The sequence below is a fragment of the Pelmatolapia mariae genome, linkage group LG10_11, assembly GCF_036321145.2.
Source record: "Pelmatolapia mariae isolate MD_Pm_ZW linkage group LG10_11, Pm_UMD_F_2, whole genome shotgun sequence".
In the NCBI taxonomy this organism is placed as follows: Eukaryota; Metazoa; Chordata; class Actinopteri; order Cichliformes; family Cichlidae; genus Pelmatolapia; species Pelmatolapia mariae.
This window is the reverse complement of record NC_086236.1, coordinates 19,760,639-19,785,701: the sequence shown is the minus strand read 5'-3', so window position 1 is coordinate 19,785,701 and position 25,063 is coordinate 19,760,639. Positions and strand designations below refer to the sequence as shown.

The 25,063-nt window shown below is 37.9% G+C and overlaps 2 protein-coding genes across 3 annotated transcripts; one reads left to right on the top strand and one right to left on the bottom strand.

The window, feature by feature from the left end:
• Positions 1–230: 230 nt before the first annotated feature.
• Positions 231–15,461, bottom strand: hephl1b (hephaestin-like 1b). 2 transcript variants are annotated; one of them, XM_063487715.1, is made up of 20 exons: positions 15,168–15,461; positions 13,218–13,462; positions 11,397–11,609; positions 10,901–11,113; positions 10,409–10,663; positions 9,556–9,724; positions 8,408–8,541; positions 8,126–8,257; positions 7,483–7,688; positions 7,010–7,154; positions 6,628–6,840; positions 4,605–4,821; positions 4,348–4,487; positions 4,146–4,271; positions 3,948–4,054; positions 3,615–3,849; positions 1,910–2,049; positions 1,623–1,776; positions 1,500–1,520; positions 231–636 (listed from the first exon to the last, which is right to left on the bottom strand). In XM_063487715.1, the coding sequence occupies exons 1-20, from the start codon at positions 15,341–15,343 to the stop codon at positions 578–580; spliced, it is 3,300 nt and encodes a 1,099-aa protein (XP_063343785.1). In that variant the 5' UTR covers positions 15,344–15,461; the 3' UTR covers positions 231–577. The 2 variants fall into 2 exon arrangements, with proteins under 2 accessions (XP_063343785.1, XP_063343786.1); XM_063487716.1 differs by having other exon boundaries at positions 7,010–7,151.
• A 2,219-nt stretch (positions 15,462–17,680) lies between these two features.
• On the top strand, positions 17,681–24,032 carry tmem135 (transmembrane protein 135). The gene is made up of 15 exons (XM_063487936.1): positions 17,681–17,867; positions 18,205–18,332; positions 19,104–19,196; positions 19,343–19,376; positions 19,463–19,528; positions 19,819–19,865; positions 19,943–19,984; positions 20,085–20,213; positions 20,306–20,375; positions 20,507–20,674; positions 20,804–20,867; positions 20,992–21,068; positions 21,369–21,467; positions 21,574–21,641; positions 22,425–24,032. The coding sequence occupies exons 1-15, from the start codon at positions 17,730–17,732 to the stop codon at positions 22,573–22,575; spliced, it is 1,374 nt and encodes a 457-aa protein (XP_063344006.1). The 5' UTR covers positions 17,681–17,729; the 3' UTR covers positions 22,576–24,032.
• Positions 24,033–25,063: the final 1,031 nt, after the last annotated feature.

The following is a 25,063-nucleotide window of genomic DNA, read 5'->3' as shown; positions in this document are numbered from 1 at the left end:
TAAATCTTTACTCTCTCTGAAATTTCTTCTCATTAGTACTCATTAGTACTCATTTCTAAGCATAAATAAGTATAGCTTGTCTTAAAAATATACTCTCCTCAAGTGTTCACATCTAGAAAAGAAATCTGTGGGTGTCTAGTGGGACAGATTGTTCCACATCCAAACCCAGCACTGTTATTCTAGCACAAGAAAATGAATTACTCACACTGACGCATGCCACAATGCAGCTGAAAAATGTTTTTTATTGCACATTCATACTTGAAATCCAGTATTTGGTAGCAAAAAAACAAACAAAAAAATAAAAGCCAACATAGTGCAATATGACAGAAAGCAGCAACAGAAACAAATCCCAACTGTAAAATGCTTTGTTTCCTTCATTCTAATGCATAAAGTCATCTTGAACATTATACATGATTGTAAAGTGGTACATATAATTTGACTGGCCTGGGCCGTGCTTGATATTTATGTACATGGTCTCAATCAAACAGATAAGTGACAGCAACTCCGTGTTTTGTAAGTGCATCAGTGACCACAGTTATAATCCACACAAATAATCTGTTGTCAGAATCCCTCATCATTAACCTATAGCCAGTAGAACAAACAGCGAGAGCAGCATCTTTATGGAGCTTTTAGTTCCTGGTGGTGTAAAAGAAAAGACATATAAGTGAGAATAAGGGAAGCCAGAAAAAGCATTACAACATTACCCAAAAATCGATGAATCTTCCCATATATGGGCTGCACATAACATTTTTGTAGAAATGCATATGTTTGATCTTTGAAAAAGGGAACACTAACACGTAATCGAATGTAACACCCGCCTTATCAACATTTACGCTTAGTCAAAAATTCCTTAGCAGCAATGCATCAACAGTGCCACAAGGATACCTGACACAAATGACTGTTTTGCTATACCCAATACAAACAGAGCAAAGACAGATAAACTTTAAAAACATTCTCCATGAATTACATAACAGTACTGAGGAAATGCTTTGTCCTGCAGTACTTGTGACCGATGGTGTGCTGCAGAGGAGAGATGAATGGTATGCTGTGGTAGTAACCACACCAAATAAAAAAGGCCACTGCTCTTGAAGAAATATTCCAGTGTTTATGCATGTCTGGTTACTGAAAATCATGTAATTCCAGGCACAGGATACGGAATCAGGAATATATTCAGACACATAACACATTTAAAAAAACAATCTACAATCTTTAAAAGTATAAATAGCAATCCAGTGTGTTAAAGTGTATTTTTGTGACAATGACATCATAGTTATTGTAATGCAATGCAGTCCTTTGAAACAGTAATAGTGACATAATACAAAAGTTGTTAAAGAAATTCAATACTCTGTGTGAATTTTATTTTTCAATCATGTATCCTACAAAATTAAGTTGCATTATTTTTAGGCTCTATTTGATATAAAGTTAAAGTGACACAATACTGAAATCTTCCACCCAGTGACGCCCAGTAACAATTTTTACGTGAAAAAAACAGATCTTACCATGCGAGGAGTTTTCTGGAACTGAAAAAAACAAACAAGCGAAATGTTAAACTCATTTCTAATTAATAGGTGACAGTGTATTAACATGAGAGACTGCCCCGCAGATCCTTTACACTGACCAACCTTTGATGGTGAAAGTGGTCTCCATGCCAGCATGGATATGGTCAGTCACATGACAGTGGAGCAACCATGTCCCTGGGTTTCCAGCCACCATCTCCACAGTCTGGAAGGTCCCAGGGAACAGATCAAAGACGTCTGCACGGTGCACAAGGTCCGTCTGGCACACATAAGAGTGGTGCAAAAAAAGGGGAACAGTGAAGAGGAAATATAAATGGAGATATGATTCTTTTGGTGTGAAAGAAAGAATGGTCTTCCCGCTGCGAGTGACCACTAACAAAGCACAAACAAACCTTGTAAGTAAAAGTCTCTGCATGAAAGTGAACAGTGTGCATGTCTATTTCGTTGCCCATTCCGATGAGATACCAGTCAACTTTCTGGCCCTGAGTCATCTCCAATCCATGGAGGTTCCCATATAGCTTCCCATTGATCCCTGCAGCAGACACATTCACATACAGAATCAGAGACATGGTGCACAAGAAAAACAGGAAATGCAAAAGCAAACACACTTCAGCACACTCATCAAAAGCAAGCTGAGGAATAAAGGACTGATTTTGTATCCAGTACAGGACTTTATTTAATTCAACCTCACTTTCTACTCTCTGATAAAGTGAAGTGGAATGTTCCTGCTTCCTGCTGGATCAACTTTAGATGATGTACATTGATGTTTGTAGGCTGAATTTGGGGATTTGCTTGTTATTATGTGTTGTATGTAATTTATTTTATCTTATATAATTTGCATTTGAAACTTTTTGTGTTGTTTAACTCTCCTCAGAATTTTATTGGCACTTCTACACTGTGCCCTAACTTTGCCTAGATTTGCCTATTTTATGATACAGCCAGGGGTTAAAGTGGGCCAGAAGAGGAATCCAGCAAAGATCCAAAACATCATTCAAGCACTGTCATTTAATGAGTAAGTAGACAGGTTAATGCATGTTACTACTGGTTGAGTTTATTTTTCACGAGCTGCAGGCTGGCATGCCCTTCAGTGGCAGCATGGAGATACTTCCTCAGTAACAAGAAAACAATCCCTACGATGCCTTCATGGTACAGATATAAATTTGCAGTTGCCGAACTTAAGCATCTAGCTGCAGAAGAGGAGTGAGCATAAATGGAGTAACATCAGGTCATTTCAGATGCAACTTTTCAAACAGCTCAACAGACACAAAATAAACTGTTTCTTTCACAAAATGTGTCTCTGACTAAACATCAGCCTGCTTGATCTCTGATCTGCTCGAGCTCCAATTTGCCTAAAAATTTTATGGTCGAAAGTTTGAACATGTATAATGAGTGCTGTGAAATTTTAGCTTCATATACCAAATGCCTTTCAAGATCATTTAAAAAAAAAAAAGGTCAGTCGACCTGCTTTTCGCACGTTGAAGATTGTTACGTCCCTGGGCCGGCTGTGTACTTTTGTTGTGCTCTGTCTTTAAGACTCCACAGGTCCTTCCCGATTGGAGACCAATCAGCCACCGCCAGCTCTCCAATCGGGAAGGACCTGTGGAGTCTTAAAGGCAGAGCACAACAAAAGTACACAGCCGGCCCAGGGCCGTAACAAAGATATTCACGTTTAAACATGAATAGCTCAAAAACTGTTTAATATAAAAGCATTCAAAAGTTCTTCCACAAAAGTAAAACTATTTTAGATAGTCCTGTCCAAATAGAACGGAGTTTCCAGATGGTGCTGTAGTTATAAGTTAGAAATTAATTTTGTTAAATTTGTGCATATTTTCTATTTTCGAGATCTGGGTCATTCCATTTCAAATCATCAAGTTTTTTGAATATTTTCTGCTCAACCATCTCTGATTTGCTGTCCTGATTCATTGTGGTGGCAATAAAAACGATTACATTTATACTAGGTTACATCAAGAGCAACAGACATCAATTTATGTTTATCTTCTCTGGATATAATTGGTGAATATGTTTACTAAATCTAAAGTTTAATTCTTTGGCCAATAAGGCAGTTTTTCTTTCTGTAAGCCCGTTCACTCTTCTTACCGTGCATCTTGTTACTCTCCTCAAACTCTTCATCTGGTGTGAAGTTCTCAGGGTTGAGACCAAGGTACGTTCTGATGTTGTCTCCCAAATACCAGGACTTGTTTTCATCATGCACCATAAACAGCAGTGCAAACTCCCTCTCCACGTCACTCCTCTCCCTATCGGGACCCTCCCCACGCTTCAGAGTCCCAGGCCTGCATATCACCAGAGGCCCCAGAAGGCCGCTGTACAGATCCTGAACATAAACAAACACCTTATCAGAATAAAATCTAATACTTCAACTCATGCTTAAATATTCAAGTTGCCCTGTAAATGACGTGCTTCTATTTTTACCATAACAAAGTCAACAGTGGAGTAGTAGATATAAGAGATACAGTTAGGATCTGTGACCCCTGGACCAGAGCTTTCAGGAACATCCCAAGTTACTTCGATAAAGTTGCCTGAAGGTTCAGAGAACATAAAAAGTGTGAATCCTACTACTTCTTAAAAAAGCCAGCATTTTTTATGCCCGTTTAAAAATTCATTTCTCACCGGGCTTGACAGGAATGTGTCCACCGCTGGCCCTAACGCCATGTGTAGTTATTGAGTATGGTCGGGTGGCATTGTTCTTGAATATAATCACGATCTGCTCTCCTACTTCTGCTTTGATTATTGGCCCTACAGGAGAAAATAAAACTCATGTCATCTTCATTCTTCTCTTAGTAAAAACAACATAAAAAACTGTTAAGCTTACCTAGAATTTCCAAATGCTGCTGGTTGGGCTGCCTTTTCTTCTGAACACTGAAGGTGTCATCAGTATATTCTCTATACACCACCTTCTTATAGCGTGAGCCAATTCTGTTCTTTCCTTTTCCCACAAATATGCTGCCTGGACTGGGAGACAAGTAGCAATTTGCTTCTATTAACAAACAGTAATAAGTTATGGCATGAATTACAGGTTGTGGCTTCAACAATGAAACGCATCATCCTGCAATTATCTCACTCACACACCTGTCCTTTGGTGTGCTATGGTGTTTCTCCAGCTCCCAGTCTCTCTTAGGTGAATAGTCCCACTCTATTTCCTCAGCACTGATGAAATATCGCACAGTCTTGTTCAGCTTTGTGTATTTGTGATTTACTTTTTTTCCTGGGCACTGATTAACTTTATACTGCTGCCTCATGCCAGCTGAGTAGTGGTCTATTACTGTGCAGCTCACCTCATACAGACCTATTTGAAGAAACAACAAACAAGAAAAGGTTAAGGATTTGGACACATTCATGGATATACAGTGCCTTAAAAACAGGGCCCCATGTGAAAAAGGCAAACTTAATAACTGATTGCGTCGCTCTTCGCCCATCGCACTACCAAGAGCATATTTGACTGTTGGTGTGAAGTCATTTTGTCTCATCAGTCCACAGAATACTTTCCCCAAAGTCTTTGGGATGATCAGGATGTTTTCTGACAAATGTGAAATGTGTGACATCCTGGAAAAGCCATCGAGGAGTAACTCCTGGAGTAATTTTGGTCTCGCCAGACACAGTTTTCGGAAGGTTCCCCACTGTTCCAGGTTTTCTCTCACAGTGGTTCACGAGAATACTAAAGACTTTATATTTACATTGCTTTATAACCTGTTCCAGACCGACAGACCTCAATGATTTTGTCTCTCAGCTTTTTTCTTTACATTGGGGCTTTAAGTGTTACTTTTTGAGATCTTTTAGCTTAGTTCACTTGTGCAGACAGGTTCTGTTTACGTGATTCCTTGATTCAACAGGTCTTGCATTAATCAGGCCTGAGTGTAACATGTGAAAATGAACTCAGCTTTAACTCAGGGATAATTACTTTCTACACAGGGCTATAGGTTTGGATAACTTTTCTCAATTAATTAATCAATTAATGAAATCGTCATTGAAAAACTGAAATATTATATTTACTCGAGTTATTATTATTTATTTATTTTTTATTAATTATTAAAATATGTTTGATGAAATGCAAAAAAATAAGAAACCAGGAAGGGGGAAAAATACTTTTTCATGGTATGGTAGATATAAACGCACAGAGTACAAAAAACCTTTGATTTCATGTTTATTTCAAATGGCACCTAGCTTATGTTTCCTGTCAGTTTGACTGCATGTATTTTGAATCACGCTGAAGAAAAGCATGTGACAAAACAATGCAATAATAAACTGTCAGTGATTACCACTGCAGGAAAAAAGATGTTGTTTGCACCTTTTTTTTTTGCAAAGCTTAGCTTCCTTGGGGTTTTTCTTGTTTTGCAAATGTCTGTATAATATGAGCATACAGATGCTGTATATTTTGTGAATCTAGATCTTTGCTTTTTTTTTTTTTGATGAGTGAAATTCTAATATTCTATTTTTATGATACATACCACTATTTAGATCTATAGTGCTAACTTAGCCACCTATCCATACTCCCCTTTTTCACTGCAGGAACAACAACTGTGAAATTTCTATTTCCATAAACTGGGATAAATTATATATATATATATATATATATATATATATATATATATATATATATATATATATATATATATATATATATATATATATACATATATACATATATATATATATATATACAAAAAAACATATATATGTTTACGTGAATGAGCATTTACTGTTAAGGTTATGATGATAATTAAAATTGAAAAGAGCTGAGGTAAGTAACATGTTTCTTAAAGGTAATGGAATGTCTAGTGTGGAACAAAGTAAATGGCATAGCTAAACATCATTCATTGTGGTATTTCCCTTTAGCAGAACTCAGATAAGAGCCTCAAACATACATAAGGACAATGTGAACCAGATTCTCTGGATAATTTCCTGTTTGTACTGTATAAGCATTAGTGTATGCATCACAGGAGGCATTCACACAAAGTTATGTAAACATGTTTATGGAGGATAACTTTAACTGCCAAACAAAATCTGAATGACAGATTATGTGTGTGGGAAAAGATGAAGTGTGTTGTTTTTGTCAGTGTGTGTGTGTGTGTGTGTGTGTGTGTGTGAGACTAACCGGGAGTGTCAGGCTTCATGTCGACAGCTACAGTGGTGTGAGGGAAAATGTTGAGAGTGTCCCGGGTTGTGCTTTGTTTGTTGAAAGTGTTTCCCTCAAAATACACGCCATGGATGTCCACCTCTGTACCTAACCCAAAGGTGTACCACCTGACTTTGTCCCCTGAACACATCTCCAGTCCAAGGAGGTTCCCATACATGCGCCCATTTACAGCTGAAATGAAAAGGAAGATATAAAAATATGAAAAAAATACAAAGACACACCTGAACCGGGTCTCAAATATAACAAAATCTGAATTACAATCAACGCTGATTCAACAGCTTTTCAGATAAATAGGTAAGGTAATATCTATTCAGCTGCTTTCACCAAACAGACTGATTACCATGCATCATGTTGCTCTCCTGAAAGTCCTCATGCTCTTGATCAGTCTCATTGCTGCCAAACTTCTCAATGTTCTCATCCAAATACCAGCTCATGTTTTCATCCATGACAGAAAAAAGAAGGAAGAACTCCTTATCTACATCCTTCTGTTGGACAATAGAGACAAAATTACAGAACCAGTAAGGCTCTTAAAGTGCTGCTAATTCGATTTTAAGGTAACATCACACAGAATTTCAAAAGCACTTAAAAATTACACTTAAAATTTTCATCATAAATCATTTTGTCCTTATCTTAGCCATCTTGTATAGTTAAAGTTCTAATAAATTTGATAATCCCCAGTAGCTTGTCAAACAAAAGACAAGTGCTATTTTGATTTTAGCTATTTAAAAGTGTATACGCTCAGAGGTTCCTTAAGGTTTTTTTTTTTTTTTTTTTAACATGAGAACGTGTCTGAATAGATAACCAAAGCAGCACCTGTCTGCCGTCATCCCCAAGCGCTCCTCTCTTGCATACAAGAAGAGGTCCAACTAGTCCAGAATTAGTGTCTTTGGCAGGATCGGTGGCAGAGTAGTAGAGATAAGGGATGCAGGAAGAATCAGATGATGATGGGCCTTCCAGGACCTGCCAGGTGTAAGTAAAGTTCTCACCTGGACCAACATGGGAGCCTGGCTTTTCAACACCTGCAATGTTGCAGACAAAGAAGTACAAACAATTTGGTTTACTATAACTTGCTGTCAGTACAGACAGCAGTCAAAAGGCACTGTGATTCTCTTTTCACTATGCTTAACACCTTAATATAATATCATATGTATTAGTCAAACAATGTGCACTTTGAGCATGAACAAGTTCATGTACAGCTTTTATTTCTTACTTTGTGTGATTAATTACCTTTTTAAATTTGTAAAGATATAGTCATTTATTTCTTTGCAGTAACTCTTTTTAAAGTATCAGTAATGCAAATATATGCTTTGGTCAGTCTGAACAGTTAATCATTAGTTTCAGCTTGTGTTTTTAGAGAATAAGTAGCGTCCCCTAAGAATTACAGGATATCCCAGCTCCTTGACTTGCTGAGTTAACTGTGCCAGTATTATTTGTGTTTGTATCATTGCTTCCTCACCATCCTCATAGCTGCTTCCCTGGAAGTGTTTATCATAATGAAGGCCATGAGGCTGGATGCTGTAGTTTCTATCAGCCTTATTGAGGAATGTCACTCTGAGTGTGTCACCCTCCTCTGCCCTCAGGACTGGACCTGAATGAATAGAAGAGGAACACTGTAATCAGATACGCGAACTTGAGACTTAGTGAACTTGATGAATTTGGTGAAGTGTTTCAGGAAACATATAACAAAAGAGAAAGGGTGACTTTTATTCAGAACATGGTGAAAAAAGGGAGGACTTACCCAGTATTCCTAAATGTCCAAGATCAGCTGATTTCTCAGTAGTGAAGGTATCATCTGTGTACTCTTTGTATATCACTTTTATGTACTGACCACCGAGCCTTCCTTCATCTCTGCCAAAAAACATATCTGATGGACTACAAAAGAAAGAGATGGGATAGTTGGAGGAAGAAAATGAAGCAAAAACTGTAAATGAGAAGGATGTGGGTTATAGTAAATATGTGACCTAGATGTAAAAGCGATGGGAAATGTCTTACTTGGACCTTAGTTACTTACTTAGAACGGAAATTGGTGTCAGATCAGCAATAAATACCAGATAATAACAGATGGATTACTGCATGATCATCTAGACTGTTGAATCTTTACAAGCTGTTCCCAAACTTGAGAATTCTATTATCTGATTTGAAATCTTTGAAAGTCTGCCACCTGCCCGCACCTTTACAAACAACTCTGACTCTCTATTAAAAGATTTCCTTTTGTCACCAAGGAGCCGTCACTACATTTCAACTATCCATGCAAGTTATGAAAGATGGCGTGCTTTTCAGTGAATATGTGCGTAAGTGTAAATATTTGATTATATATAAATTGTTTTGATATTTTCAAACTTCATTACAAGGTTTTAAACTTTTTTTTTTACTTGTTGTACACAGAATCACATTGTTCACCTGCATTACCATCATACTCCACCTGGGGGCTGTGACCCATGCTCTGGAATTGGTCGCTCAAACCAGACCACACAACATGAATGAGCATCCCATGTACTGTATAATCAGCCCCTTCCAGGGGGCATGCACACAGAAAGTCAAGCCCCATTTTAGAGTTAGGAGTACTGACAGAGATAGAGAGACAAGATCAACCCATAAAGGTATCATGAGTGTGTTTCGGGGGAAACCTGGCATGAAACGATGTTGGTTTGACTGATGGTCTGTTTGGTTTAAGTCTCCTCTTGAGTTTTTTGGGCTAAATAATAAATCAACTTTTATTTTGATGTACACGTAAACCATTATTTAGACTGTCTTGATGCATGCTCAATCATCCAGGTAAGTAAATCCCCAAAAGTTGATTCTGTTCATCTGGATGTAGCGTTGTCCAGAGAACAGAATAAACTTTTGGGGCATTATTTAGACTGCATTTTGCAATATGGTGCTCACCTATCTGCTTCAGTAAGGGATACGTTGCTGATCAAATCCCTTCCTGAGGGAGCATAGTTCCACAGGACTTTCTCTGCCGCCAGGTAGTAATTCCTTACAACTCCACCTGTCAGCATGGATCCGGCCTCATTGTTACACGACCTGACTTCATAAAAGACCTGCATCCCAGCTGGAACAGCACACACACACACAAACACACACACACACATACACACACACACACACACACACGTACAAACCATAATTTAGATAAGTAAAAACTCGCTGAGACGTAGACCTTTGAGCAGGGGTCCAGGCTACAGTAACTGTCTATAAAATGATAAAAACATTCCAGAGTTCATTTTAAATGTTTAACTTGCTTATCTTTTAGGAAATTGGGTTTACTCTCAAAATCTGAGCAGATCTACAACATGTAAAGCTGTCAGTTGTGTAATTTGCAGCCTAAATAGGTTTATAAAACAGTAATGTTACTTTTTTTTTCAAAGGGTCAGGAACAAGAGAGAGCCATTATAAAAGGCACAGCCTTATAAAAAGTAATAGTTCATCACAATAAATAGCGGTAGTCGTTGTATGACTCTCTCAATGTTATGTTCACTAGATTTTGGGCAGCCTGAAAATAATAACAAATAATAAAGTGTCTGCTCATACCCTTCAGCTTTTAAATTCAGCTGAGTTCTAGAAAGTGTTTTACAAGTCCAGGCAGGCTCAGAGTCGAAATACTAATCTCTGTTGTGGGAATGCTCAGGCTTTGACAAAACAGCAGCACCCCCACGGAAATGGTATTTCCTTTGTCAGCAAAGTCCTGTAGCAGAAGGTCAAAGGTGACACATAGGTTAAAGGTCAAGTATCCTACCCTGCAAGTGGTCATTAACCTGGCAGGCCAGCAGCCACTTTCCATTTGCTTTTGGGACCATCTCAGCTGTTGCGAACGTGGCTGGGAACAGGCTAAGGACGTCAGTGCGGTGACCACGGTCCAGCAGGGTATTCCCATGGAAAAATGCAGAATGAATATCTACCTCATTACCCATGCCAAACAAATGCCAGGCTACTGCACGGTGCTGACATAACTCGATTCCAGGCAGGTTACCAAACATGTACCCATTAATAGCTGTCACACAGAGAAAAACACACACAGTCAGAGGACAAGGAGACATTTAGCCATCAAAAACCTCTCTTACAACCTTTGTTGTCAGAATTAGAAACATGAAGGGAATTCACTGCGAACACATTTTAAACTATATGATGCAGATTGCTGAGTTGCATCAGCTGGTTTGGCCCAACTGAATGTGTGCAGTTAGTTCAGTATTAAATGATCCTAGAAGGACTTCAAACATCTATCTCTCACCGTGCATAAGGTTGGACTCTTTAAAGTCTGGGTCTTCTGGGTCAACTGTTTCTGGATCAAAACATCTCTGAATGTTGTTTTTCAAGTACCAACTCATGTTTTCGTCCACCACGCTGAACATTAAGAAAACATCCTGGTCGACATCACTGCGGGCGGACTTTACGACAGAGTCTCCCTCGGCTGCATTTAGTTCATTAGTCACCTTCAAGGCTCCTGCACTCAAAGAAAAGGAGCATGCGTAATCTTTGTTTCCTTCTGGTGTCCCACTGTGTGCGATTTTCATGGCAATCCTTCATTGGCAGTTTTTCAAGTAAAGCAATTTTATGATGCTATTTTTACAAAGGCTGTTTCTGAATGAGACTACTGGCTTAGGATGTAGAAATACATTTGATTTAACATACAACTTATGCATACAGAGAGCTGCATACGGCAGGCAAAACACTGTATGAGACACACCAAACATACAATCAGATATATTTGTCAAATGTATTTGTACCTTTCTTGCATGTGAGCAGCGCCCCAATAAGTCCTGAGGAGATGTCCCTGGGGGCGTCAATATGAGAGTGGTAGACCCAGGTCAGGCAGTTGGCATCATCATCTGTGGGGCCAAACTCAGGTTTGACCTCCCAGCGGTAGGTATAGCTGCCTCCTGGAGGGACACAGTCATCTTTCTTCAACTTGCTTGATGTCCCGTCTGGATAGAGTGCTCCTGGTACACGAATGGAAAAGATAAGATAACATAAGATAAGATAACCTTTATTAGTCCCACGCGTGGGAAATTTGTTTTGTTATAGCAGTGGACAGTGCAAAGTTGCATAGAAAAGTTAGAGAAAAACACTGGAATAAGATATCAATAAGATACTGTACACAATAGAATAGAATAAAATAAAATAAAATACTATATACAATCGAATAAAATCGAATAAAATAGAATACAAATGCTATATACAATATTGGTATAATACAACAATGCCAGAAAGAGTATTGCACTTAGTGTTATTGCTATTGCACATGTGTGGATGTGTGTGTTTGATCAGTTGAAGTCTTTGTTGTGGAGTCTGGCAGCAGTGGGGAGGAAAGACCTGTGAAATCTCTCCGTCCCACACTGTGGGTGCCGCAGCCTGCCACTGAAGGAGCTGCTCAGTGCTGTCAGAGTCTCCTGCATGGGGTGGGAGATGTTGTCAATGTTTACAAAGAGATCACTCTGTTCAGAAAGCAGCCGATCAGAGATATTATACTTTATAATCTCAATAGGAATGTTGTAGAAGATATTAGAAAAGATTTAGAAGGATGTTATTTAAAGCAGGTTTCAAAAGTCAAGGTAGTATTGATTTTCTCTGGGTTTTTTTTCTTACTTTCTGGTAAGCCTTTAGTTTCTATGGCAGTGTGTATGAAAACAAAGCATAAATGAGAAGTCACGAGAGCACTGATCTTTGATACAGTTTGAATGTCGGGACAAGGTTTAACAGAATTAACTGCTTTCTCAGTTCTCAGTATCTTTATGTGCTGACACCACTGACATGTGATCTCATTATCTTTCTGCTCAAGTTCCAGTTTAAGCAAAAAGATGCCACTTAACGTTCCTTATGTTTAATAAAATTGCCTATTTTAAACCATGACACAAAGCATAACAATAACCATTCTCTATTTTAAGTAGAAAAGGACTGCAGCTGTAGTCTCAATTTCCACAAGGCTCTCAAGTGTACTCCGGCAGGATGTCCCCTTCACATGATTGGGGTGGGGGTGGGTGGTGTACGAGCTTCTTGCATAACAGAGAGCTGTAAAGTTCAGAAAACCTAAGAGACATATCTTTATAAAACATCTGCCATAGCAGTCACCATTTTCTGGAATTGTGGTGTGCCACTTTTTCTTCTGTTTCTACAATTTCTCATGTGTAAACTGAGTCACTCTGTGTACATTACACTTATGCCTACTTTTTTTTTTTAATGTTCCCCAGTGTCTTCTGGTCAAATACATTTTGTCATTGGATAATATAAAAAAAATAGTACAATGGTGTTGATGATACTGTTTGTCCACTTAAAGGAAATGCTTTAGGAGAACAGTGCCACGCCTTCTTGGAACTTCATAAACAATGTTAGCTGTTTCATGTAACTGCAAACCCTTTTGGATTTTTAAAAAGTTATTTTATTCAGTTCTTATTACAAATTTTGAACACAGCAACAATCGGTATCATTCAGTATGAATAAATGACACTTTGAAACCCTCACTGACAGCTCTTTGTTCTTGTAGGTGTGCCTCTGTGTGCAAAAGCACCATGAATTTTTCTGTCTACATCCAGTAGTATGGAACAGTTTACCTTCTGTATCCTTCTCATAGAAAACTCCATGGGGATGCATGGAGTAGTTCCTGGTTGCAAAGTTCTTTAAGTGGACAACAATAGTTTCATCAACCTCAGCACGCAGTATGGGTCCCAGGAAGCCCAGCCAATCAGGTCGAGGAGACAGGCGACTGTATGAAGCATCTGTATACTCTCTGAACACAGCTTTCTTGTAAATACTTCCAATTCGGTGGGGCCCTCTCTGTAGGAATATTGATGCATGCCTGAGAAAGTTTGAAAAGGAAACAATAAGAATGTGAGACACACACAGTGGAGCGATTATACAGAATTCCGAGAGTGTGTAGGAGGCAGACAAGAAAAATACTTTTTTTTCTAGCATTTGTATTTTTTTAGGGTCAACGTCAAGTTCCACACTGCAACACCAGCTTTCAATCAAACTTATACAAATATAGCAAAAGTAAATGCATTGCCTTTCTAGGTTTTCACAAAAGGCTATGATAGATCTTTTAGTTTATACAATTTTGATTATTGTCTAACGGCTAGAATTTCATTGTAGACCAAACAAGAACTAGATCTTACCTGGTGTAAGAATAGATGTAAAGCCACCGAACAAATTGCATGTGGTTGCAGGTCTTTAACAATTAGACATATCATTATTTTAATAACATGTTTTGGGGAGCTAATAACAGGTTGTTGAAACTGTAGCTGATGCACTTTTGGAAGTAAGATTATCTTAAACAGATTCTCAAATGAATTTGACTGAAAACCTTGTTGCCTGTCTGATTGTTTCAGTCAGAACCCGAACAGAGCAAAAATAGTGATAACATTGCTCCAACACTGCTTATTCGTTTCCCCTTCTCTGTCTTATAATACGACATATGGCTTTATTAATCTAATGCCCTGCAAACGCATTGCAAGTTGATTTGACGCAATTCCACATTTTAAATGATGGGATACAAATGGCAGGAAGAAACAACTTAAAGCTTCTTGTGAATTCAGTTTGCCATGAAATGGGAGTGAAAAGACAATATGATATCTAACAAAGATAAACATGCCCAGCAGTGATTAAACAGCTTGAGCTTGAGACGGTTTGACACAGCCTGTACACTTTGAGAAAGTTACTAGCAAGTCCAGAGGTTCAGTTAAATTTAGGAATGTCATGTATTGTGTAAGAATGAAGCAATTCCCTTATGCTTCACAATTATTTATCTCTCTGACAGGAAGGACAAAATTGTCTCAATCATTGCGCAACACCCATGGGCATTCCTTCATTTCATGAAAAATTTCCGAATGTGTCCAGTCTAATGTCCTCTTTTTTAATATAAGAAAGGGATTTTTGATTATTAGGTATTGGTTCTTGAACTATAACAGCAGAAACACAGACAAATGTTGTGAGTTGTCAATGGCTACATGTGATGTAAGTACAAGTCGCATTAACAGTATTATTTTATATGTTTTTTTTCTAGAAATTGAAAACTGTGAAATACAAAGGTCACACAGTCTCATTGTCACATCTCTCATTAAATTCCTAACCATGGTGTGATACAAATGCTTCTGTCAGACTGGATCTCTGTGCGTCCTTTTTGGTGATTGGCTGCACATAAAGACACATGGCAGATAGATACACAGTAAAGGAAGCCTCTAATCTAATGAGAGGAGACAGTAATTCGCTGTTAGTCATTGTCATCTTTCCTGCACATCCGTTAGACTGCCAGCAAAGCACACAAAGTCTAGACACCGTCACACCCCGAGCACGCGACATAATCCACAAGTTTTGCACTAAAACTTTTTTGTATCTCTAAACTGTATTTTCTTTCGCAGTCTATTTTTATTCCCACATGAGTTATAATGACTTTCTACTTGTGAGTGATCTCAGACATTATATAAAGGTGCTAAAAATCAAAATGAATATTTACAAGCAGTTAGTGCCGCCACTATCTGAGCATACTTTTCCGAATGTCAACTCACTCATCGTCTTCGATGTCTTTCCCGTTAAGCAGGTTTTTTCCACTTGGTGCGTAATCCCAGAAGTCCTCAATGATCCCCACATAATAAACTCTCTCCCTGCCGCGCTCCCCGTTCGCGCACAATGAAAGAAGAAAAATCAGCAAACAAGTTGCAAACAACCCCAAAGTCCGTGCCATATTCAGCTGATCGCAGTCTTAAATGCTGGCCAAAGTGATCAGCGGGTTTTGCTGGTACAGGAACAAGTGGTAACCTTCTTTCACTCTTCCATGTGAGTGCGAATGTCCGTCTGGACCGCAGCGCTTACGAAACTCAAAGCAAAACAGTCAGGCTATTCAGCCAGAGGCTACGCCTCCAGTAGTATCTGATGTGCAGGGATAAGAACCAGTAAGTATTCCCAAGTCAATTATTTTTTTCTGGATGTAATTGAAGCGGTCTGCTGGGAAATTAGGTTAGTTAGATCCACTACGCAAAAGAGGCAGTGCCAAGCACTGTGGATCTCTAATTTGACTTTTCAGCTTCACAAAAAGCACTTTTGATGTGTGTTTACAGTTTTATTTGTTTCTGATTTTAGATTGATCCTACAGTAGACTGATGAAATAGCAGCCCATACAAAGAACTCAATTTTTTTTTTTTTACCTTATCTTCCTTTAACAGCGATGTCCAGTCTGAGGTTCTAGGTGTTGCCACCAGTGGCTGTTCCAGAAAAATCTATGTTTTTAAACATAGGGCGGCACAGTGAGGGGCCAAGAACAAGGCCAAGAACAATGTCAGTGTAGAAAATATTGGGCATGATTTTAGGCTCATGTGCAGCTCTGTTTTCTAATACAGATTTATGAAAAGCCAGCTGCAAGAATCCAAAAATCCTTTTATAACCATAGCTTCTTTACTTAAGATTACTAAGTTTTAGTGAAATATTATTTAAGTTACTTAATAGTATACTATTAAGTAACTTAAATAATTATAATTAATAAAGATATAATAATTAATTAATAATATTATTTGTAGCTTGACATATAACTTGTGTATACACAAGTTATATGTCAAGCTACAAATAATATGATGCTGGACTTTAAGCATAGTATAAAGTATTTAAAATAAGCACCACCTTAAACATATGCAGCAGTAATATTAATCCATTTAATGATGATGGGGAACTTTTTATCTGCAGAGTAATTATTTTTAATTTTGATATTTTATGCAGAAATTTCCAGTATCATAGTTTTACCGTGAACAGTAGACCAAATGCATCTCTCATGTCCTGTGTCAGGTCTTTGCAGGATTTTTTCTTATTTCCTAAGGACATTAGTTTCAGATACTGTTCATGTGCTGTAGATGATAAAAATACTATTTTATGCCTGTTAAGCTGTGTTATCACTAAAATGTTTGACAGATTTAGTTATAATAGGAACAAACTATGGTTTTTTGCAACAAAAAACCCCACTGTTTCATCCTTTTTTTGCTCGATGATTCATAGGTCAGTGTTAAGTGCATTAAAAACAAAACAAACAAAAATAATAATAAAAAAGTCCTCTTAAAATAGTCTTGAATGATTTTTAACAAGTGGAAATTCTTAAAACCAGCTCATACTGAGCTCATTCCCTTCAACACAATCTTACATTCTCTAACTTGAAATTTTGTGTCGTAATTTAGGAGGCAAGGATGACACCTGCTGACCTAGTCGGGACAGTACAAGAATATATATGAAGCTTGGTGAACTATATGACATATCTATATGTAGAGGTCAGACTTTAAAACTAACAAGTTTTAGATGATGTGTGGTATTAGTGTTCTATTTAATTTTGTTTTTAAACAAAGAATATCTGCTCTGAAAAATTTGCATCACTCTCCATACTGTACACAGTGCAGTGAGATGCTGTCGATTTGCTGACTATAACTATAGTCATGGGACAGGGAACCACATGATATATATTTTTTTTTGTTGTTGTTTTTTTTGGAAAGACTAATAGCAACATGGAATTTCCACAACAATGAAAGTTTGAACATTTCCACTGTGATTATATTGGGATTAATGTTCAGAATGTAAAACAGTCATAAATATATGACAGTTTCTTGCATAAATCTATAAAACATATGAGTACTTTTCTATCAAGATATAAGTTTTGATTGATTTTCATAAAATTTTCCAGACCGTGTTGATCCAAAGTCCATAGGTGCACAAAGTTGTGCCTCTACTGGAAAAAAGCTGAAACTTAAAGGAGCAAAAACATATCTCTGCAGTAATTCCATTCTGTGCTTCTAATTTGAAATAGGGTCAAATCTTAACAAAGCTGAATTGAAAATTGAACCATAACTTGTGTGTTTACACTGACGGAAACAAAGAAATTATTCGGCATATCTGGGTTAGTCGCTGGATGCAAGACTTGCTTGTAACAGGCTACCTATAAAAATGTCGCAGCTGTTGTTGCACCTGTGTAAAGAGGACTCTTCTCCTAACCTTATTGATCAGCACCGGGCGCGTGCACAGCTCATCCTCGTGACCGCGCCCCTTTCAGGGAACGCGCACGGCAGCCTACCACCTTCCTGCTGTCACTGTGCACAGACATGGCTGCTCTCAGCAAAATACCGCATAACTGCTACGAAATCGGCCACACTTGGAGCCCGTCGTGTGTACAGGCTGCTGCCGATGTGACTAGAAGTGCTCTGGAGGTGTCCTTTAAAATATACGCGCCTCTTTACCTGGTAAGACGTTTGACCTGAAATATAACTGTAGACTTTGAGGCTAGCTAAATAGCTAAAGTTAGCGAGCTAACTAAAGTAAAATGGCTTAGTAGTTCGCAGAAAACCTCTAAAGATAGGCTGGCACGTCGCTAGTGTTGCACTTAGGTACGAAGTCCAAGTTGTACATGTGGCCGATCAGATAAAGGAGCAAAAACACGTCATGCAACTTCAGCCAGGTTTCCCTTTGTAAATTTCATTGCCCTCTGGGCACACGTCACGACTGTAAGTGTAAACTTTAGCAGAGTTGGAACTGCATGTCTTGGATCTCCAGTGTGCAGTAACACACTGTGCTTTGCAGATAGCAGCAGTTCTAAGGAGAAGGAAGAAGGATTACTATTTAAAAAGGCTTATCCCAGAGATCTTTTGGTCTACCTCTTTCCTGACTACCAATGGGGGTCTCTTCATCGTTTTCTTCTGCATTCTCAGGTCAGTGAACCCATGTCGAGAGTATGTAAACACAAACTAAGCACTAAACTGCACTGTCATTATGTTTATCAATGAAAACGAAAGTGAAATGTATACAGTATGATATATGGATAAACTGAGCATGAAGGTCATGTTCTGTGAACCACACCTGCTGAAGCTGAAGCCACTTTAGCTTCTTCCATGTGTGCCTCCTTTCCTTTAACCTGTCAGCATCTGAATGTGTCAGCTTCATGTCCTGGCCACTGTGGTCATGTTTACATTAGAGTCACCCTGTGTGGACATCTATGATAAAATAACCCCACTATTAACTTTATGGTCTTGTTTGCTAGTTTAAGAAAACATTTTTTAAAAAAAATAATAATTTTGTAAATTTCTGTCCCATTTAGAGTAAAGTAAAAGGTGGCTCTATAGTGCCATGGTTTGACTAATAAGGAAAAGGTCCCTGGACCTTCCAGGAGTAGACACAAATCCCTTGGGTGTTACGTCAGGAAGGGCATTCAAACACACAGAGATATCTGCTTATTCACAAGGAGCTGGCACCGCTGTGGCAACCCCTTGTGGATAAGGGAATTGCAGAAAGTAGTGTATGACTACAGTATCAGCTTGGATTGTCTTTGTCTATCGTGTCAATAAGTGCACATTAGATATGGAAAAATGGAAGACGGAGGAGCTGACAAAATCTCGTGCTGACAGTGTGCGATCGTCTTCACTGAAACGTTCCAGCTTGGGAAAAAACCAGAAGTGAAATAATGCAGTGTATTTTAACTGCAGGAGACTTTTGGGAGGCTTCTACTCCTGGTCTGTTGGGTTTGGCTCAGCACTGCCAGCGTCTTATATTGCCATCCTGCTGGAGCGCAAGAGCAGGTGAGATACCTGTCTGTTACGTTTCAGTATGTTTTTTCTCGCCTCTCCTAGATTCAAACATGTTTCATTCACATAGAGTTTACTTTTTGGGTTCTATCAAGCATGTCTTTGTTGAAAACCCGCCTCTTTCTTTTTCATCTTCACAGGAGAGGGCTGCTGACAATATACATGGCAAATCTTGTAAGGGCTGCTTCTTTCGAATATTATTAGTTGTATGTGAACCTTGCTATGTGTCTGCATTTTTAATAGCGTAATGTTGTTCTCAGGCCACTGAGACTTTGTTTCGCATGGCAGTGACACGAGGCGTCGTCAAACCCATTAAACATGGCGAGGTAAGGTCAAAGGGTGGGGCTATGAGCTTGTTATCAGGGTTAGGTTTAGATCATGTAAATTACTGCCAACCTAATTTTTTTAAGACTCTCTCTTGTTTTTGTTGTTGGATTATGAGTCTAATAATGCAACTACAGGGAACTCCAGTTGTGAAAACTGAACAGACTTCAGTAAAAAGTATCAACTGATCCAAAAAGAAGCATTTATGACTTACTTTATAGTTCTGACGAGATTGCACAGTGGTGAAATGAGTCATGTGTTTGATTCTTTTTCTCTCTCTGCTTCCCATTAGGTGCTGTTGTTCTGCATTACTTCATCACTCTTTATGTTCTTCTTCAGGTTAGAGCAGCACAGTGAACACATTGTTGCAAGTGTTAATGTTTTAAGTTTAAGCTGAATTTTGTTTTCTACTATAGAAGTAAAGATGGTCTCAAAGGCTTTGCATTCTCCGCATTGAAGTAAGTTGTTCCCGTTTCTATTGATGCCTTCATTTTCACTGCTGATGAAAAAGGTTTATAGATAAAAGTTTATAGAAGTGGTGTGTGTTTTCTGTCTTAGATTCATCATTGGGAAAGAAGAGATCCCAACACACTCTGTGCTGGCTGATGATTCACAGCCATCAGCAGAAAGGCCTGACTCTAGAAGAAAGACTCTTCTATCCTCCACCAGAAAACTGCTCGAATCAATGTGAGAGAAAACACACCCGACAACATGGCAGTGTGTTAAATTGTGGCTTACATGAACTATTTTTCTTTTTTTTCTTTTTTTTCCAAATCCAGATGCAAACGGGGACCAAGACACAGATGTTGCAAACATTATAATGACAACTGCATATCATACTGTGTCAAAGTAAGTCTCCCTCTTCCCAAGAAGTTAGTTTTTGTGTGATCCCAATCCTTTGTGATGTTCTTATAATGCTTATTCATTTACAACTTAAATAATGATACTTAATTAAGATTTGTTATCATTTGTCACCGTAGGGTTTTGTCAGGATGTTCAGTGTTGGCTACGTGATTCAGTGTTTACTTAAAGTGCCATCAGCATTTAGACAGATGTTTTCGAAACCCTCCCGGCTTCCCTCCCTCTTCTACAACAAAGAGAACTTCCAACTCGGGGTTTTTCTAGGCTCCTTCGTCAGTATCTATAAGGTAGATGTGCTGTTTTGTTTTCTATTAGTATCTTTATTATGTTCCTTTCCTGCTTACACATTTGATTTCCTGTCTTTTTCTTGTCTGACCTTGCCACGTTGTTGTATATTGTGCTTCTCTTTCACACAGGGAACAAGCTGCTTGCTGCGCTGGATGCGTAACATTGATGATGAACTCCATGCGCTTATAGCCGGTGAGACAGGATGGTGTAACCTGTCACATAAAATCCCTACAGAATGATCCTCCTCGTGATTTTGTTGTGCCTTGCTGATTAACTTCTTTCCTCATATATTTCTCCATCTCTCTTTTTCCTGAAGGCTTCCTGGCTGGAGTTTCAATGTTCTTCTACAAAAGCACAACAATATCCATGTATCTCTTTTCTAAGCTGGTGGAGGTAAAAACAAACACAAAAATCATAGAAACAAAAAAAGGGTCCTCATACTGATATATTGTCTTTGAACTAAAGTGTAAATGTAATAATAAACCTGTATTAATATAAAAAACAGAATTAATGCTTTATTGATAAATACCACATTTTTATCATTATTCAGGTATCTCTGCCTGGTTTTATGTAGTAATCACTGACATGTGCAGCCACGTAAACATGTTTCAGAAACTGCAACAAATACACTTAACATATACAACATGCTAGTAGTATGTTATACATGTCTGGCATATGTATCCCTCTCTTTAGACTATCTACTTCAAGGGCATTGAGGCTGGCCGGTTGCCTTACATTCCACATGCAGACACAATCATATATGCCATCTCCACTGCGATCTGCTTCCATGCTGTAAGTAAACATGCTTTCTTACTCACATACATATGCTTCACACAATTTTTTTTTCTTTTTTAAAGCTGAGGAAGGATATAATGCTTGATGTATGGCTTCTACACAGGCTGTGATGGAAGTGCAGAACCTCAGGCCAACGTACTGGAAGTTCCTGCTGCGTTTAACTCAGGGCAGGTATGGATGTATGGACATTATAAATGTCATCTTACTTTGAACCTCTGACCGCTTTTTCAAGGTCAAATAAGGTCATACTTAAAGAGTCTTTAAAAATATGCTTACAATTTTACTGAATTCGTTTGTATTGGCAACATTTCAGAAATGATACTGGTGTGTGTGGGGATTCTAAATATCACATTACAGTTTGCATCCAAATATCAGGTCACATTTGACCTCTGGCCTCACTTTTATATTTCTCATCTGCCTTTCTTTCAAGTTGACCCCAGTATGAGACGCATGAGATGCATGCAAAGAATTGTGGAGAGAAAGAGAATGAGCTGGCTAGTTAGTTAGAAATGTAATGTAAACTCAAGTTATTCATGTCCAGTTATTTAGCAATCAATTCCTGCTATCCATTACCTACTCCTACAAAATGTTTGTATATTTAAAGTAAACCTTTGTCATGCTACCCTTATCTGATTTTTGCTGCACTGCAAACTTCTCAAAGTACGTTTAAAAATACCAATGAAAACAAAATGAATATATGAAAATGACAGTACTACTACCCTTAAGAGTAAATAGTGCCCAGAGATTGAGCTGCCTTGCAGAGGCCTGTGTACTTGGAGTGCTTGTTGTTAATCAGGCTTTGATCCAAACCACACAAGAAGATATCAGAGTTACTTTGCAGGAATCTCATATAAACAAACAATATTTTAGATCAATTGTCACTTTTATTTAACATCAGCTTAGTGTTGTCTTCAATAAAACTGTACAGGGTCTTTTCTCTCTCTGATTTTCTAGGTTTGCTCTGATGAACCGACAGGTGCTAGACATGTTTGGGACTCAGGCTTCCAGAGACTTTAAAGGCTTTGTGCCCAAACTGGACCCCCGTTACATCACGGTGCCCAGCAAGACAGTGCTTCTACCGGGAGGTGACATCCAACTTGGATGATTTGGGACCAACAGATTGACTTTGGGGTTACCTCAACATGAAACTAACAGCCTGGTTGTTCTCTCTGAGGAACTTAAGGGTTTTTTTTTTTTTTTAAAGGTGTGATGCTGCAGAAGTAGTGATGTGTTATGAAAAAGATATGCTTCGGATTGCACCCAAGTTCAAAACAGGGTTTCTTGAGTGTTAATTGTTGAGCTGTAGAAGCTCACTTACTGACAAAGACTGAACTTTACAGGTCACTTGTTTGAAAAAAGTGAAACGTACAATTTCATTTTAGCTCTGTCATTTTTGTCAAAATTGACATGGACATTAATAAAAAGATTTGTTAGTCTTAATGAAAATGAAAAACAACGCAAATGATCTGAATGAACAACAGATTTTGCTAGATTATCAGTTTGTATTTGACACAACGTAATGATCTAGCAGCTGGGACAGTTCCTTCAATAACAAAATGCTTTTGAAAATAAAAATGATTGCGTGGGTTTCAACCACATTTCTTTTATCCTTTAATCACAATCTGGATTTTGGCAAGTTACCTTTCAGTTTGCTCTGATTTTTGTGGTGTTCGAGTGGTTGTATTCACAGAGATTAAACCTCACAACTCCTGTTGGAGTAGCCACAACGATGTGTTTTGACACTGATTTAAAAGCAGGAAGAATGCGGGAAGAATTTTATACCCTGATCATTTCTGAATGTGTGTTTAAAGGCAGGGAGACATATAATAATGTAGCCTTATTCAATCAGTTATCCATAGTAGCAGTGGGAGTTTTATGTAGATCCTCCAATACAAAACACAGAGGTACCATTTTAACCAGATGGTTAAACTACAGTAGATAGTATTTATTTCAATTAATTTATCCACCTTAAGAGATACTTGGCAATTTTAGGAGTTATTTGTGGTCAAATTGATGTAGTAATAAATCTCACTGCAATTTACATTTACTAAAAGTCACAGGTGGAAAATAAATCCATTCACACTGACAGCGTTAATTGACGCTGAGTAAGTTCACTTGTGAATCGCACTGAGACTCTTTGCTTGCACATAAGAAACCAAATTATTAGTTCAGTTGTTGTAGGGAGGGAAATGAACACATGCAATGTGATCACTTTAAACTTGTTTGGAATGTGCAAATTGTCTATGAACACACCTCTGCCTCATATTTTAAAAGGTGGGGTTATTTAAATGTATTGAATGTTACATGTAATTATGCTACAGTCTAAAGAGATTATTTGTTCAGTGCACTGACTATTGCAGTTAGCTTTGCAGTGATTGTAAGTTTGACTCGGTTTAATAAGTTTGGGTACTTGGATTTATATCCTCAGGCTCTGCATTGGGAATTTTAATCTAAATTTACTGGAAATTCCAAGTTGAACCCTGTCACTAAAATTCCACTTTGATCAACTGTGTAAACTGACGAATTTGGAGCATTTGGTTAAGGCTGCTGTGTTCTGTGAATAAAAAGAAACACTCAGCTCAATTTGGTTTTGGTTTTGATTTATGTATTTATTATTGGTTTTGGAAAGCTATAATGTGTCTGCAGGAAAAGATTGTAGTTTACTAAAGAGTGGCATTTGCATGTTTTACTGATAATGAACACATGTTTTACAGTTAATGAAATTCTGAATCTAAGGATACTACGTAAAGTTTGAGTGTACAACACAAATTACATCATATCAATATCAGAGTAAATGCTTTACAGTATATTTTAACAGTAATCAGGAAAAATTTCATACCAGTGCAGTGTATCACATCCCAATTTACATTTATCAAATCTAGCAAGCAGACAATATAAAATGTTCCAAATATCATGCAGGGGACATTTAAATTAGCTCTTCTCTTGCAACATCCTCGTCTAAAATTCGAAAAACACTGTTTATTTGTAAAGTCATGCACAGTCTGCACTTTGTCTGTGGAGGGCAGCAACGATGCCCGCCGTGTTTCAGCTGAAGAAGAAGAAAGAATTAACGGAAGTAAGCACAAGAGATTTCAAGTGCTCTTATGTTTTATAAGAATGTGACTGCTACTGCTATTATGTGTGTAGCAGTGTTTTAAACTATAAATTTAAATTTGTTTAACATTAATTCCCAAACGATGTCACATGATAAGTGCAAACTTGAAATATTTTAGAATCCAAGCAAACCTACTGTATGACTTTATACTAAAATATTAAAAAAAACAAACAAAAAACATTTACATTAAGATTATATGCAAGCTAGTACATGCATATTTTTTCTTAATTAAAAAACATTTTTAGAACAACAAAACACCACAATCATCACCATGGTTTTGTTAATACACTCACAAAACCAAGGAAGAGTAAAAATCTATGACAGCAACAAGAAGTCGTACACGTGACCCATGATTACGTAGTGGCTATAGTAAAATGTTCCAAGATCTAACCCCATACTTACATTTTCTGTTTTCAAAAAGAAAGAATTCTTATCTGGGGTTTAAATTCACAACAACAAAGATACATACAGGGGGAGG

What these genes read in the sequence shown, in the direction of transcription:
- hephl1b (XM_063487715.1), bottom strand. Translation starts at nt 15,343, where the DNA reads ATGGCACGGACTTTGGGGTTGTTTGCAACTTGTTTGCTGATTTTTCTT. An exon ending in TTGGGGATGACGGCAGACAG is followed by an intron (nt 7,155 to 7,482) that starts GTGCTGCTTTGG and finishes ATTGTCCAACAG; the next exon opens with AAGGATGTAGATAAGGAGTT. An exon ending in CATAGCACACCAAAGGACAG is followed by an intron (nt 4,488 to 4,604) that starts GTGTGTGAGTGA and finishes CTTGTCTCCCAG; the next exon opens with TCCAGGCAGCATATTTGTGG.
- tmem135 (XM_063487936.1), top strand. Translation starts at nt 17,730, where the DNA reads ATGGCTGCTCTCAGCAAAATACCGCATAACTGCTACGAAATCGGCCAC. An exon ending in TATACGCGCCTCTTTACCTG is followed by an intron (nt 17,868 to 18,204) that starts GTAAGACGTTTG and finishes TGTGCTTTGCAG; the next exon opens with ATAGCAGCAGTTCTAAGGAG. An exon ending in AACCCATTAAACATGGCGAG is followed by an intron (nt 19,529 to 19,818) that starts GTAAGGTCAAAG and finishes GCTTCCCATTAG; the next exon opens with GTGCTGTTGTTCTGCATTAC.